Here is a 15,556-nt window from a genome sequence, read left to right as displayed (position 1 = left end):
GAAAACCCTAAATCGTCGTAGATCTCATTAGCTTCATCTTGATCAAGCAGGACCACCAAGTATTCGTACACCCCGTACGGATCATGGGTGGATCGGCTCTTTGAGCCGATTCACGAGATAACCCGAGAGCCGATCGAGGCTCGTATTTAACGTTTACATGTATGCCCCGCGAGAAACTAAGCGAGGCAATATCATCACCTTCCCGACCAGGTATAGGTCGGGTGGCACGCCCTTGCACTTCGCAACGCCGCGTGTGACCGGAAGAGCATTGCGGGCCGTCGCTCGGAGGGGTCTCGGCCAGCCGCAGCTCTAGGCTCCCCCGGCTCTACGGTGTTGACAAGGCCGCTGCCCGCCGGTGGGTTTTGGCGATCAACACATTCCGGCACGCCCGGTGGGACAATCGTCTACATCAACCACATCGCCATCTACATCCGAGATGGCGGACGGCACGCCGCTCACATGCGACGAGATCAAAGCCATCCTCGAAGCCGCACTCTTCGGCTCCTCCCACCGAACCCACTCCCATGGCGTCGGGGGAGGGGCTCCACGCCCGAAGGCGCGCTTGAGGAGAGGGATCTCTCCACCCCGTTGGAGGAGCGCGCCAGGTCTTTGAAGCATGAGGATCTACCCAAGGAGCTCAGAAGGGAACATGACGGGATCAAGGCAACCCTTGGAGCCGAACTCATCGGCTCCACTGAGAGGACCCGGCCGCATGGTATCGGGCTTGGTAGGAACCCACGCCCGGGGCCCGGCGTCGACACGGTGGATCTCAGCCACCCCATAGATCGGCCAAAGTGTTCCTTTGGTGTCAATGTGGCAGGATCTGCAAGCCGCCATGACAAAGGGGAAACAGAAACAGCCACTCCCGTGGCAAGGATGAAGAGGGGCCGATCCGCGCGGCCAACCCCGAGGTGAGGACATGCGGTACCCGGCAAGGAAGGGAATAAAAAGCATGCGGTATCAACGCCCACACTCCAAGCACCCTCTCGGCAAATACGAGCAACACCAAGACCGACGTCGGCGCTACGACGCCGACGATGAGAGGAATGTCCGGCTCGATGCCGAGGTCGGAAGGTACCGCCAACATGGTAGAAGCAACAAAAGGTACGGCCGTCGCGCCGAAGGGAGGCCAAGGGGACGGAGTGACATGGATAAGCACTCGGAACTGCCCGTTTTTCAAACATTGCCGGGACTCGGGGATGAGCCGATTGCCAACAATTGAGGACCGCCTGAATGCAAACAAAGAAAGAAGGGTGCCGCTAACGTGTCCGCGTTCGGCCGGCTAGGGCCTTTCCCGCATCGGGACAAGCGTGCCGAGTCCCCTCGGATGGAAGATCTCGAGGAGCTAGAGGACGATAGTGAAGAATACAAATATCGTCGGTCCGTATGGTACCCCGATGGGCTCAGCCATTCCCGAAGCAAAGAGTCCAGCGTCCGCAAGGGTTGAAAGAAACCGAAAGATTATATCTGCGCACGCTAAGGAGGGCACGGCCCGATCTGGCCGCCAAAATTCTGCGAACCTTGGACGAGGAAGGTCAGCCACGAAGGAAAGAGTGGCGCCCCGAACAGAGAAAAGCCGATGATGAAACATCGGCTGGCACAAATATGGTGTTTATCCTCCTTCGGAGTTCAATGCCCCGAGGTTAGATGAGACCTCCGTGGCACAACTTGACTGCGGCCCACGGCCGGTTATCTTTGAGAAGCCACGAGACAGGGGCTACAGGCATCTGAAGGCCCTGTACTTACGAGGGTATATTGATGGGAGGCCTGTAAACAGGATGCTGGTGGACACCGGAGCGGCAGTTAACGTCATGCCGTATTCTATGCTACGTCGGCTGGGACGCTCGAGTTCGGATCTAATCAAGACCAACGTAACGTTGAGCGACTTCAACGGCCAAGCATCCGAAGCACAAGGAGTTCCGAATGTGGATCCGACCGTAGGAAGAAAAACCATCCCCACGGCGTTCTTTATCGTTGATAGCACGAGCAGTTATGTCTGTTTTGCTAGGAAGAGATTGGATCCACGCCAACTGCTCGCATTCCCTCCACGATGCACCAATGCATAATACGATGGGATGGGGATGAGGTAGAGGTCGTCCAAGCCGACGACTCGGCCGAAGTTTCAACGGCCGGCATGAACGCATGGGAAGCGAGCGAGGCCAAGAACCCCTTTCGGGCATCAAATTGGACGATCGCGAGCGCATCGATGTGACGAAGGGAAGGGTTAAGCTAGTTTTATCCACTGGCCGACCATGTAGTATAAGCCAAGCAATGTGCAAGTCGGTGAGGCTGATCCTTGTGATCGGCCCCAAGGATCCGTGAAGGAGCATTACAAGACCTTCACCGAGCAAACAACGTGGAGGCCGATTCCGGTAATCGGTCGGGAATATCCTCACCCACCATTCCGCTCGGGTTCAACATGTTATCCAACAGAGCCGATACCATCAATTCTCTTGACAGAATCGGCTCGGGGGGGCACCCAGGTAGATAAAATACGAGGGTATGCAACGGAAGCATCTCATCTTCTGATTGATGGGTATTGGAACATGGGGGCCGATATACAAGTCGGCCGGAAAAAAAAAAAAAAAAAAAGGGGGTTCGAAAAATTTCAGGCATAGCCGATGCAGCGAGCATCGACTTAAGAGCAAGGGGGTAGTTCCCTCCAAGAGTCCGGAGAGCGTCGAAACACGAAAACGTTCTCACCGGAAGTTGCTTCGACCTGCCGAAGATGATGAGCTGATCCGATCGGCGAAGGCGCAAGGTTTGGACTAAAGAAGCTCGGGGGAGGGCGGCTCGTCCTGGAATTCCCCCATTCTAAAGGAGCCGATTTGTTCTAAATCGGTTGATACGGCGTTGTGAGTTAGAAACCAAGGATGATTGACGTAATCGGCTCGTTGCTATTCTCACCTTGAAGGCCCGGGGGCAGCTCACTTTGAAGGTCTGCGCTCCGGGAGCCGATCTCGTTGGGATCGGCCGAACTCTGCACCGCAAGTTACACGAAGAACGGTGCCTATGTTGCAAAATTATCATAGCTTGCTCGGATCGGCTGTATGGACCCTCAACGGAAGGGAGGTGATCGAGCTGGTGGCCTCGCGGGATAACTCTTTGGACGGGGTTGGGCCCGCCCCGAAATCTCAATGGTGATGATCCATCCTTTACCCTCGCCGTGGCTAAGGCTCGGGGGGCAGCTCGCCCTCGAGGTCTAACCAACTCTGTCAAAATGGGCCCGCTCTTCGTGTCGGCTCGTTCAAAAGACGGTGTTTATTGTAGAGGGAAGCTGTTGGAGCTGGACGAGCAGAATTCGGAGAGAATAAGGAAGAGGAGACCTGACATTATTTCAGGAGTTTTGCCGCTAGGTCCAACATGTCATCTTGAATGAGATCTGTGGATTCGCGCGAATAAGGCTTGGACTTGTGTGGCAAGGAGTTTGGGTCTAGATGGATCTATCTCGAAATCTAGTGTGGGAGGCCGGTGCGATGCCATCGGCTTGTTGGGCATGGTCTAGTGTGGCAATCGGCAGAATCAGGAGGGGAGACAATCGGCTAAATTATCATAAATGGAATCGGCAAAATCGAGTTGGGGAATTTCTTCATTGATGAGCCAGATTTCTTACAGAGAAGAGCTGATTGCCCTCAAAAGAGAAGACCAGGGGGATACATTGCCCCGTCTCGCCATCGCTAGTCCTATGCTAAGACCCTATCTAGGGGCCGCTGCTGCCCTCGTCGTCGTCGTCGTCACCGTCGTCGCCACCGCCGGTGCTACTCCCCGCCGGCTCGTCGTCCGCTGCTCCGGCGGCCGCCGATAGGACCCTCGTCGTCTTCGTCCTCTTCGTCGGCGTCGTCGTCACCTGTCGACGTCGCCGAAGTTCCCGGCCAGAGGTGGCGGCGTTTGGCCGGCGGCTCGTCGGAGGAGCTGTCTTCATCCTCCTCCTCCTCTCCCTCTTCCTTCACCTCCTCGGAGGTGGTGAAGTCCGCCCAGGAGAGACGGTCGTCTTCGCTCTCCTCCACTACTTCCTCGTCAGCAAGGAAGCGGAGGTCGCTCTCCCCGTCGGTTTGGGATTTGTCATCCTCGGACTAGACGGAGGAGTCATGGTCCTCTTTGTCCCACTTCGTCGGGGCAAGGATGTCATACGCCGCTTGTGTACCCCACGAGGGCGTCGACTCTCGGATGGGAGAAGACACGTGGGAAGGATCCGACGAAGAAGAAGAGGACATGGTTGGAGCACTACTGCGGAAGGGGTAAAGAAGAGAACTGTTCGTTGTGGCTAAATAAAAGGAGGTGGGGGTTTTAATTCCCGAGCAGTTCTCGAGGACATGGTGCCAAAACCGTCAAATCGTGCAGAGAAGGTGGGAAGGCAAGTCGTCATGATAAGGCGTGCTGCGACGGTTCCGCTCTCGTCGTGATACGACCCCTCCGGGGAAAAAACGAGTGGTTTTGGAATTATCATCACCAAAACCAGGGGGCATGTGTTATCACCAGATTTTGGCTAAATCGGGAGGTGGGCCGCAGATCAAGATGGGCTTAAGGAAATATACGTGGAGAATTCTATGAATCGGCCTCGTTGGGTTTAATTGCCCGTGTATCCGTAACATATTAGATCTATTTTAGTTTAGAGATAGAATCTTAGTCGTGCACGGTTTAGTGCACGCCCACATTAGAAAGTCCCCCGGACTATAAATATGTACCTAGGGTTTATGGAATAAACAACAACTCACGTTCAACCCCAAAAACAAACCAATCTCGGCGCATCGCCAACTCCTTCGTCTCGAGGGTTTCTATCGGGTAAGCGACATGCTGCCTAGATCGCATCTTGCGATCTAGGCAGCACAAGCCCCACGTTGTTCATGCGTTGCTCGTATCGAAGCGCTTTTGATGGCGAGCAACGTAGTTATCATTAGATGTGTTAGGGTTAGCATTGTTCTTCGTTTAAGCATGCTTACGTAGTGCAACCCTTGCATATCTAGCCGTCCTCACGCCTATCTCAGGTGTGGGGGCGGCACCCCGCTTGATCATTATTTTAGTAGATCTGATCCGTTACGATTGCTCCTTGTTCTACAAGGATTAGTTTAATATCTGCAATAGTTTGGCCTTACAAAGGGGGGGAGGATCCCGTGGCACGTAGGGTGGCGTTCGCAAGTCCTAAACGGGATGTTCCTAGGATCAACTTCATGTTGGTTTTTTGGCCTTGTTTAGGATCGGCTTACGAGCACCGTGCGTGGCCATCTGGCCCAACCTGGAGTAGGATGATCCGATTATGTGGTGAAAACCCTAAATCGTCGTAGATCTCATTAGCTTCATCTTGATCAAGCGAGGACCACCAAGTATTCGTACACCCCGTACGGATCATGGGTGGATCGGCTCTTGAGCCGATTCACGTGATAACTCGAGAGCCGATCGAGGCTCGTATTTAACGTTTACATGTATGCCCTGCAGGAAACTAAGCGAGGCAATATCATCACCTTCCCGACCAGGTATAGGTCGGTGGCACGCCTTGCACTTCGCAACGCCGCGTGTGACCAGAAGAGCATTGCGGGCCGTCGCTCGGAGGGGTCTCAGCCAGCCGCAGCTCTAGGCTCCCCCCGGCTCTACAGTGTTGACAAGGCCGCTGCCCGCCGGTGGGTTTTGGCAGTCAACAGCACCACAAGATAAAATAATGTAATGTTTTTACAAGATGTTGTACTAGATGAAACTTTTCATTTTTTTCGAAAAGGGTTGCTCCAGCCTCTGCATCCAAGAGATGCATACGGCCGCTTTTATTATAGGGATTTCTATTTTCGTGCCCTCCGGTCCTTAGTTGTACTCAGTTTTCCCCAGCACCTTAGTTTTTTCTCAGTTTTCCCCAAGCCCTTGTTTGAAACCCGCGAAGCGACTCGGACGGCAGGATTCCCGTTTAGTTGACCGTTCTGTCACGTGTAGGGCCGCGTCTTGTGGGGCCGCGTCGTGTGGGCCCGCGTCGCGTGGGGCTGGTAGAAAGGGACCGCGTGGGACAGGACGAGAAGCTTTTGGTTGCACGTGAGCAGGAGCTGAGTTCTGTCTCTCTCGGCCCCAAATTGGCATTATTAAGTGCACCTTTTTCCCCTCTTTCTCTCTGTCCTTTTCACCAAATTAGTATAAAATCTAGAGAAGCTTGCATTTCTGACTTTCTTCAATTATTTGTGCCTTTTGGCCCTCGTTGTTTGCCCAATATGGCAGCAAATCTAGTACTCCCTCCGGTCCATATGTATGTAGTTAAATCTAGAAGCAAATCTCCAGGATAATGTACGATAAATTCACGAGTCATAGTAAATCAAGAAAACTAAGTACGGCCAACAAAATATAGTAGACTAGGGATAGATAATCCCTAGATAATATGGATAGATAATAGGCTGCATACACAGCAGCCAACATAGTAACGAGTTCTTCACAAGCAAGCATCATACTAACATAACAACAAGGGATCCCTAGCTAACAACAAAGGGATCCCAACAACAAACTAGGAGGCAGCGAGCGGCGAAGCACACGTCCGGGACTCCGCCTACCCCATCCGGCTCTGCCTCCACTTGTTGCTCTTGCTCCCCTTGGGAGCCTTGGGCTTGAGCGGAGGCATGCGCCCGGCGGAGATCTCCACCCGGCCGCAAGCCGCGGAGGTGCATGCCGAGCGCCCGTGCTTGGCGCGGAAGGAGTGGACGTTCACCGTCGTGCCGACCTTGGGGAAGGTGTTGCCGATGTTCTCGGCATGCGTGACGAGGCAGTTGAAGTCCGTGGCGCCGAGTCTCCTCGGTGCGGAAGGGGCACTCGTACACCTCCTTGGCGAAGTAGGAGATGTATCGGCCGACCTGCAGCCTCTCGCAAGCACTCGGCGAGTCTTGACGTCCTCCTCCTCTTCGTCGCCGCCGACGTCGCCGCAGTACATATGATCCATATAAAACAGAAACTAGTGAATGAGTTGCAACAATGACTAACGTACATGATAACAAAGTTAAGAAAAACAGAGTCAGCCTCAGTTAGAGTGGACATGATTATATATCTACAGGGAAGGTGTTAGCGAACTAAAGCTCATGCACAACAGATTTGTACACAAGCAATGGTTCGCTGAACCCTCCCTGTAAAAATTTGTGCCCAACCATTCATCATAGGCAAAGAAACGGATTCTAGATCTGAACTAGATCCGAACTTGAACACATTCGAGATTATTTGCAAAATTAAACGGTTGATATATTTTGATTAGTGCATAAAATAACTGATTGAGATCCCATGATTACTTGCATAAATTAACTGATTGAGATCCAATATTACTTGCATAAATTAACCGAACAGCCGAACCCCAAATCTTAAACGAAATCAAGAAGTGATCAAAACAAAATGGAATAAAATCGGCGCAAATATTAGCCCAATACTCATCCATCTACGGATCCATCTACACCAGCAAAAATAGGGTTCAAAAAGGAATGGGGAACAAAAAAGGAAGCAAACCGTAGTTACCTCGTTCCATGGGTCCTCCGGGGAGGTGTCGTAGGGGTTCGGGGTCGGGACGTACGGCACGGGGTCGTAGGGGTCCCATCCCGCCGGGATCCGACCGCCACCGGCGGCAGCAGCCTCCGATGCACCGGCGACGGCGGCGGCGGCGGCGTCGTCCGTCGAGGGACGGCGCCGAAGATGGAGGCGTCGCGCTTCGAGCCAACCTCGACGATTGGATTGGCATTCTCCTTGTCCATCTCTCCGGCGGAGGAAGAGGAAGAGGGAGAGGGAGAGAGTTTTTTGCTTTGGAGAAGATGATGGGACGTGAGAGAGTTGGCGATGCGTGAGCGAGTGAGAGTGACAGAGAGAGTGCGAGGAGGCGTCTATAAAGGCGAGGGGTGGTTAATGCGACCCGCGTCCTACGCGTGCACAGGTGCACGTCTTGGACTTCTGCAACGCGACACGCGTCCACGATTGCACGTCTCGACTTCTCCACCGCGACCCGCGTCTACGCGTCAACAATTGCACGTGTCCTCGAGTCTATCCTCGGAAATTTAGATATACTCAGGTATACCCTCGAGTCTTATACTAGCATTTTTTGTGTGCTCAATTTTCCCCTCGAGTGCTAATACTGGCTAGTGCAATATACTCAGTTTTACCCTCAAGTGGCTGGTCAACAGAGAGTCAACAAATGGGATTAACTAGTTAAATGAGTCATTTAATGTGCAAAAAAATCCTAAAAAGAGTGGCACTTACTCATGGAGTCTTTACCACAAATTGCCACTTCTCAAATCATAGATAAATCAAGTTTTACCACAAATTGCCACTTCTCAAATCACCTAGTAGCTATGAAGGTGCATGGTTTTCCACAATAAGCCCTTCCCAAAACAGCTTCCCCCAAATCATACTTTGTCTAAATGAGGCCACAATTCTCACACTGATGTATATTGGTATTGCAAATAGTTTGAGGTAGGCCAAGATGGGTTTCATTGTACAAAACACGCATTTTCCATTTTTTAAATCTCATATTTGAATCCCTTAGTCTATTTACTACTCAGGTGCCCTTGGTTTCTTGATAATACTCAGTTTTGCCCTCTCTCTTCACAAATTCTCGCAGACGTGCATCATCGCCCTGATTGGTCTAGCCCATGTCACGCGGATCGTGCCCGCCGACCGTTGATCGTATGATATAGGGAACGGGCAGGATAACCCCTCTCTCTCTCTCTGTTGGCGGTTAATTAGCTTCCACCCTCTAAGTATGCTGAAGGGCGGTTTTCTGTATTATTTTTCACGCGCTAAAAATTATAAACTCTTTTAGGCGTTATTTTTCACGCAAAAAATGATAAACCATCACCGATTTGTTGTTACCATTACTTTTCACGCAAAAAAAATGATAAACCATCACCGATTTGTTGTTGCCATTACTTTTCACGCAAACAATGATAAACCATCAACAATTTGTTGTAGCCATTACTTTTCACGCAAAAAAATGATAAACCATCAACAATTTGTTGTAGCCATTACTTTTCACGCAAAAAAAATGATAAACCATCACCGATTTGTTGTTGCCATTACTTTTCACGCAAAAAATGATAAACCATCAACAATTTGTTGTAGCCATTACTTTTCACGCAAAAAATGATAAACCATCAACAATTTGTTGTTGCCATTACTTTTCACGCAAAAAAATGATAAACCATCACCGATTTGTTGTTGCCATTACTTTTCACGCAAAAAAATGATAAACCATCAACAATTTGTTGTAGCCATTACTTTTCACGCAGAAAAAACCTAATTTGTTACAAAAGCTGGTTTCAGTGAGACCTAACCAAGTTTGGCATACATGATGGCATACCTATAACAACAAGGAATATCTAAAAGGGAAAGTTTCAGAAAATTTGAAATTTAGGGTGAAAATGATGCCATACATGATGCTGTTTTTCGAGGTTTTGACCTGAAAATCAATTGGGTATTGTAAAGGGAAATAAAAAGTTCGAAAAATGTAAAAACGAAACAATCTATCTATCTATGTATAGAAGATCAGCTGTATGAAATTTGAGGTTATTTAGAGAAGGTAGAAAAAATCACCTTGTTAGAAAAGCTGGTTTCAGCCGAGACGAAACGGCATGCGCTTAAGCAAAGTGATTTTTTCGAACATCTCCAAATGACCCCAAATTTTCCATACATGATGCCATACGTGTAACAACAAGGAACCCTATCTAAAAAGTGTCAAAAAAGTTTGCCCAACCGTATAGCTCTATCAAAAAGAACCTCACCATGGCGCTAGTATAATTTTGGGATAGTTACAAACTTTCGTTACCTAACCTTCAACATGAAACTTGTTTCAAATTCATTTTGTCCTACAAGAAACAAATCCCAACTTGATTCGAGCACCACAGCCTCCAAACGATGCCGATGCCGATATCGGCATGGTCAGAACGGCTATGCTCGCCGCCACTGCTAGGTCAACGTCGGGATGCACCCTCAATCCCGTCCCCTCATTCGATCACTGACACACCAGAGATACCACCGAGGCCAATGCCGAACGTACATGCTGATGCCAATGCCGAACATGCATGCACGCCGCTGTGGGCACGGCCACGCCGACCCGCTATGCGTCGGACGCCTACGTACCGCCGCGAGGTCTTTCCCTTCGCCACCACACTCTCCTAGCACCCACCTATACACGCCGTAAAGGAGAGACACTAGTTTTCTCTACATTGCTCGTGTTCGTGTCCGACACGGTCGATCAAAGTTTTGAGGTGGTCGTCGATGTCGTCGACCATTTCTTCTCTTCTTTGCATGGTTAAACGCGTCTAGTTCATATCTATCTAATGCGTCCGGTCTCGCCTCATGCGGTTCTTTGTGGAGGTCGATCTCATCTCGGCACCCCGCATGCCACCTCCTCCGTGCCATCGCTCGTAGAGCTCCGTTTAAAAATCTAATCCTACCCGTGTATTGCCCCTTGTATCGGCGTCATGGCCCCACTTGTCATTTGATATACCGAAGCCCCACTCGTTCGCGTTTTGGTCGGGGATACAACGATGCTTACGGTCAAACAAAGATGGATGGTCCGATGTGTCTTTGCGGGCTCTACGTGGCCCCACTAGTCGAGAAGATAACGGTCAACCGTCGGGCAACCGGCCGTTACATCACGTGTGATGGTTTAAGACAAACGCTTGGGTAAAACTGAGGAAAAACTAAGGAACTGGGAAAAACTGAGCACAACTAAGGACCCGAGGGCACGAAAATAGAAATCCCTTTATTATATGAAAGTATCCAGTCTTACAAACGAAAAGTCTCAAGAATTATTACAAAAAACTGATCAAAAATGGTCTCAACAAAATGTTGTGGAAATGAACCCTCACAAAATCTTCTGCGGATTCAAGCCTACAAATCAACCCATTAAAAAAATCTTAATACTACAATCCTCTAAACTATATAAAAATCCTTCCAATCAAAAAGAGCCATGAACTTCAAAACCAGCGAGGAGCCGCGATTCCACGGGCACTCCGACGCCTAGACCGCCATCGAAGGTGAGAGAACCGGCAAATTAAGGCAGAGTTATCCAAAGGTGACATGACAGGGCGCTGTTATGTTATTTTTGTACCCACTTCAGTTTCAACGATGTGGATTAGTTTAAACTGGCTTGATTAGGTGCGCCCAGTTACTGTCTTACTTATCTCTTGCGAGTAATGTGACCCACACTCTTCACATAAAGAAAAAAAACGATGACCCACGCACACAGACTCTCTGTACAACATCATTAGCCCCCAAAATCAGGTGGGTCAGACGCCACATTATGGCGCCAATTTCCGTCGTTTTCTGATGCGGCGCTGTGAAAGGCTGCTGCGGCACGCATGGTGTGAGGGGGATGACGGTCGAGAAGAGCGAGAGGCGAATGAATCCAAGCATGACAATCGGGCCAATTAACGGAATGGAAACGGCAGGACAATACAATTGCAATGCTTGTTCGTCTTTGTGTGTGGCTTTTATTTCATCTTTCTTCTTCTGGTCGTATATGCTTTTAGAGCAATTTCAAGAGCTTGCCTATATTTTAGGTATCTAAAACTGGTTATGGGTATAGGGGAGAGAGAGAGAGAGAGGATATGGTAAAGAGACCCCCCCCCCCAACTTATCCATATTTTGATATACTTTTTGACAAATCTGACACTTTGGCGAAACAAATTTATTGCCTCACTTTTTGGTAAAACTATTTTTTATTCTAACCCCTTGGTTCGACGCCATCCAAAATGGAGCTAAAATTGTGCAGGATGACGCTAAGGAAAAAAGTAGCACAAAAGCACTCTTAGCAGTTTGATGTCGAACTCGCTTCGATGTCCTAGGAAGACATGAAGGTGATCAAAATCTTGGCATGCACATTCTCAATAATCATGTTGTGGCAGTTTCACGCAAGTTGTCACGATCTTCCAAAGAGTTTTATCTTGAGCCACGCCAGTGAACCGGAGGAAGACTGCCATTTTAGCAAAGTTCTTAAAAAAGAGTGCCTAAGGCTGATTAGGGTTGCAAGCCCACGAAAACATTATCTAGTTTAAAGTATACTAATTATTCAGAAGAATTACAACTAACTTGACCAATTTCAACTATGAAGCAGATGCATCGGGTGCCTCTTGACAGCCCTAAGGATAATGCATGTAAGAAATGAAAATAAATGAAGGAAATGGTCCAATCATCTACTCCCTCCATTACATATTAGTTATAGATACATCTAAATCGGCGATAACTAATACTGTTGTAGATACATCTAAATCAGCGCCGGGTATTGAATCACGGCTATGAATTTTTATGTAGGCGGGGCTTGTCGTCACGACTTGATGGGCTAACAACCTAATGCACACAAGATGTATATACGTTGAGGCCCTAGGAAAATAGCCCCGGTAACAACACAATGTCCTAGTGTAGATATATAGTCAAGAGTGATCAGGTGCTCAAGTGTGAGGCAGCTAGAGAATGAAGATGGCTCGTTGATATTCCTCCTTTCCTGAGGGAGGTGTGCAGTGATGCAATTTGCTAGAAATATGGTGGATATATGCTCTAAAAGTCTAAACTACTGGCAATGGCACAAGAGCTTGAGAGGAGTTCTTGTGTTCTTGGTGGTGAATGTGGAGCTTGAGTCTTCAAGATTGCTTGTCCCCCTGTCCTTGGGGGAAGAGGGATTTATATAGCTACTACCATGGCCCATCTTCGTATGGTCATTTTGTGAGCCCCTCCTTGTGATGGGACAAGAGAGAGGCTTTGTCCTTCACCACGCCTGGCTGGAGTGGCTGTACTTTGGCACCCTCCTGCTATTGTGCATAACATCGTATGATGGCGTTGGGGTCAAATTCGGGAGGCGGCCACTGAGGTCAACATGACGTGTTCCCTCCGATGTGCAGTGACCTTAGCAAGGTCTTGTCCCATTGGCACGGGTTTAAGAAGCCATCCTGCTACGAAGGACTTTAGTCTATGGGTGGCCCCCCATAGATCCGGCTTAGATGTGAAGTTGGATCATGTGATCAACCCACCGAATGGGAGACTCAACTGATTGATACTTAACCGGCCTCTGGGCACTTGGTGATCTAGGACCCCGTCACTAGTGAAGGAGTTATGCCCTAGAGGTTATAATAAAGTGTTATTATCTATCTCCAAGTTTCATATTTAAGTTTGCTTTCTTATGTTATAATTGATAGGTGTCTTGAATATGAGGTTAGGAAAACTCGTAAGAATGTGTAGAGAAACAAACAGACAAGTGTTGCTAGTCCCGCCTCTAGGACTAGCTCATGTGTTGTTTCATGATCACGTTTTCCTGATCAGAGATATGGTTAAGTGCAACAAAGATACCAACAACAACGAGAGTACATTGGTACGAAGAACAACGGTATTGAATATCAACTAATCTCATTCTGGAGAGTACATTGGTATGAAGAACAACAGTATTGTTTCGGGAAATTCTGGGAGGGAGAATTATGAAGGTGTCAGCGAAGGCCCCTCATATTCGTAGACGGTTGAGCGGTCAAAATCGTTTGCGAAAGTTTGCCCCATCACACATGATTTCCGGAAACCGTGTGCGTCGTAGAGGCGCATCGCGCACCCTTGCATAGTGATGGTAATGTTTATCGCGTGCGACGGATCATTTCAACGTGTGTGAAGGCTTATTTTGTACTGTCTCCGTCCATAAATAGATGCCAAAAATTTATCTAAATTTAAATGTATCTAACCATGATTTAGTGTATAGATATATCCGAATTTGGACAAATCTTTTATAGAGGGGGGGAGTACTAGTGATGGGTGTTCTCGCAAAAGAAAGGAAATGGACCAATCATCTGATCTTTTATTTTCAGACCAATTCATCTGAACTTTTGTTTTCAGATTTCTGTTGAATCTTGTTTATAGTAGCAATGGTTCAATCATTGAATCTCGGCGACCGGGCACCGGCGAATTGGCCGGACGCCGGTGCACCTCCCATAGGTCGACAGCAAATCCACCTGCCATTCACCACCCTAGCGCTAATTGGGTACGGTTCGTCATCACACACACGCGCCCAAATTACAGAACCCGACGCCGTGGCCAGTGAAAACCGAAAACGATCGGGAAAAATTATAAATTTTGATAAGTAAAACTGACGATAAGGACGTGCGGTTTTGGAGGCGAGCACACAGTGACATCACCCGAGAGAGCAGCTGGGACTGGGAGCCCTTCTTTAAGATCACCACCCGCCCCCCGTTGCCCTCTCCCACACCCCTCTCCTCCCTCGTCTTCTTCTCGCCCGGCGGTTTGTGCCCAGTGGTGTGCCCTCACACTCAAGAGCAAACCGTAGGTAATAATTGAGCAGCAATTCCCTCGTTTCTTGCTCTGTTCTTGGAGCTGATCGATCGGTGGTTCTTCCCGAGATTCAGGGACTGAATTGTTCTCTTCTGTGTGCGTGCGTGCAGAAGAGCAAAGCTTCCTTCTTGAGATGTTTCTGAGGTCCAAGTTCCAGGAGATGATCCTGAGGAGGAGGTCCAGATCGACGAACGGCGCGCAGCACGCCGGCGACACGCCCCCGCCGGCGCCGAGGCTGCTGCACTCGGCGTCCCTCCCCGCCGGCAGCTGCGCCACGGCCGGGAGCCCCCAGCGCGACTCCTACTCCATGAGCCCGACCTCCGTGCTCGACGCGTCCGCATCCTTCGGCTCGCCCGCCGGCGCCGACGGCGGCAGCATCAGCAAGCGCCGGCCTTGGTGCGACGGCTGCGCGGGCCCGCACGGGCTCGCCGACGCGCTCGACTGCGCCCACGACGGCCGGGAGCGGAGGCGGAGCATCCTCGCGGGCCGCGTCAAGGCGCAGGCGCCGGCCCTGGTCCGGTCCTGCTCCCTCGACCGCCGCGTCGAGTTCGGGGTCAAGAACAAGAGCTCCTGGCTGCCGCTGCGCGCCGGCGGCCGCGCGACGCAGGAGAAGGCCACGGCGCCCGCGCCGGACGAGGTGGAGATGGAGCCGTCGTCCGAGGACTACACCTGCGTCATCTCCCGCGGGCCCAACCCGAGGACGGTGCACATCTTCGGCGACCGCGTCGTGGAGGGCGACCACCGCGAGACCTCGCCGCGCCAGATAACAAACCTGCCGCCGGCGCCGACTCGTGGAGACAGAGGCTTCTTGAGCCTATGATGCCATCCATAGCAACTTGATGATCCATGCCATGCTTCGGTCGGTAAAGTACTGCTAAGTCTCGGTGATGCTGCCAATCTTGTCGTATTTCTTCTTCTTTATTATTAGTTCTTCAATCTTGATGGGATGATCAAGTAGACGCTTCTTGGATCAGACGATGATCATTATTACATAGGCTTCTTGCTTGGTCACATGATCAAACAGAGATGGGTTTTGTCTGTAATAGAAATTCTTTCCTCCAGAGCACATGTTTGTACTACCAGAGTTCTTGTAAGATCCGAACATGTAAATTAGCTGCTGAATTGAAATGAACTACTCTACTAGAAGTATGAAAGATTTACTGAATTCCTTGGTTTGCATTTCTACTACTACTTCCAGAACTTCTGATGAAAGAATTTTCGAGAACTGAGTTCTTGGTCTGCTTTGCAACTGCTTCCAGAACTTCTGATCAAGAAGAATCTGAGAACATTTTCCAAC

General features: G+C 49.8%; 1 protein-coding gene across 1 annotated transcript; it reads left to right on the top strand.

Moving 5' to 3' along the window:
* Positions 1-14,171: 14,171 nt before the first annotated feature.
* Positions 14,172-15,438, top strand: LOC124700578 (FCS-Like Zinc finger 8-like). The gene is made up of 2 exons (XM_047232671.1): positions 14,172-14,254; positions 14,370-15,438. Exon 2 carries the CDS (start codon positions 14,393-14,395, stop codon positions 15,077-15,079), a length of 687 nt encoding a protein of 228 aa, XP_047088627.1. The 5' UTR covers positions 14,172-14,254; positions 14,370-14,392; the 3' UTR covers positions 15,080-15,438.
* The last annotated feature ends 118 nt before the right edge of the window (positions 15,439-15,556 follow it).

Source organism: Lolium rigidum, chromosome 3, assembly GCF_022539505.1.
Source record: "Lolium rigidum isolate FL_2022 chromosome 3, APGP_CSIRO_Lrig_0.1, whole genome shotgun sequence".
Lineage (NCBI taxonomy): Eukaryota > Viridiplantae > Streptophyta > Magnoliopsida > Poales > Poaceae > Lolium > Lolium rigidum.
The sequence above is the reverse complement of the archived record's forward strand: the minus strand, read 5'-3'. Positions and strand labels throughout refer to the sequence as shown.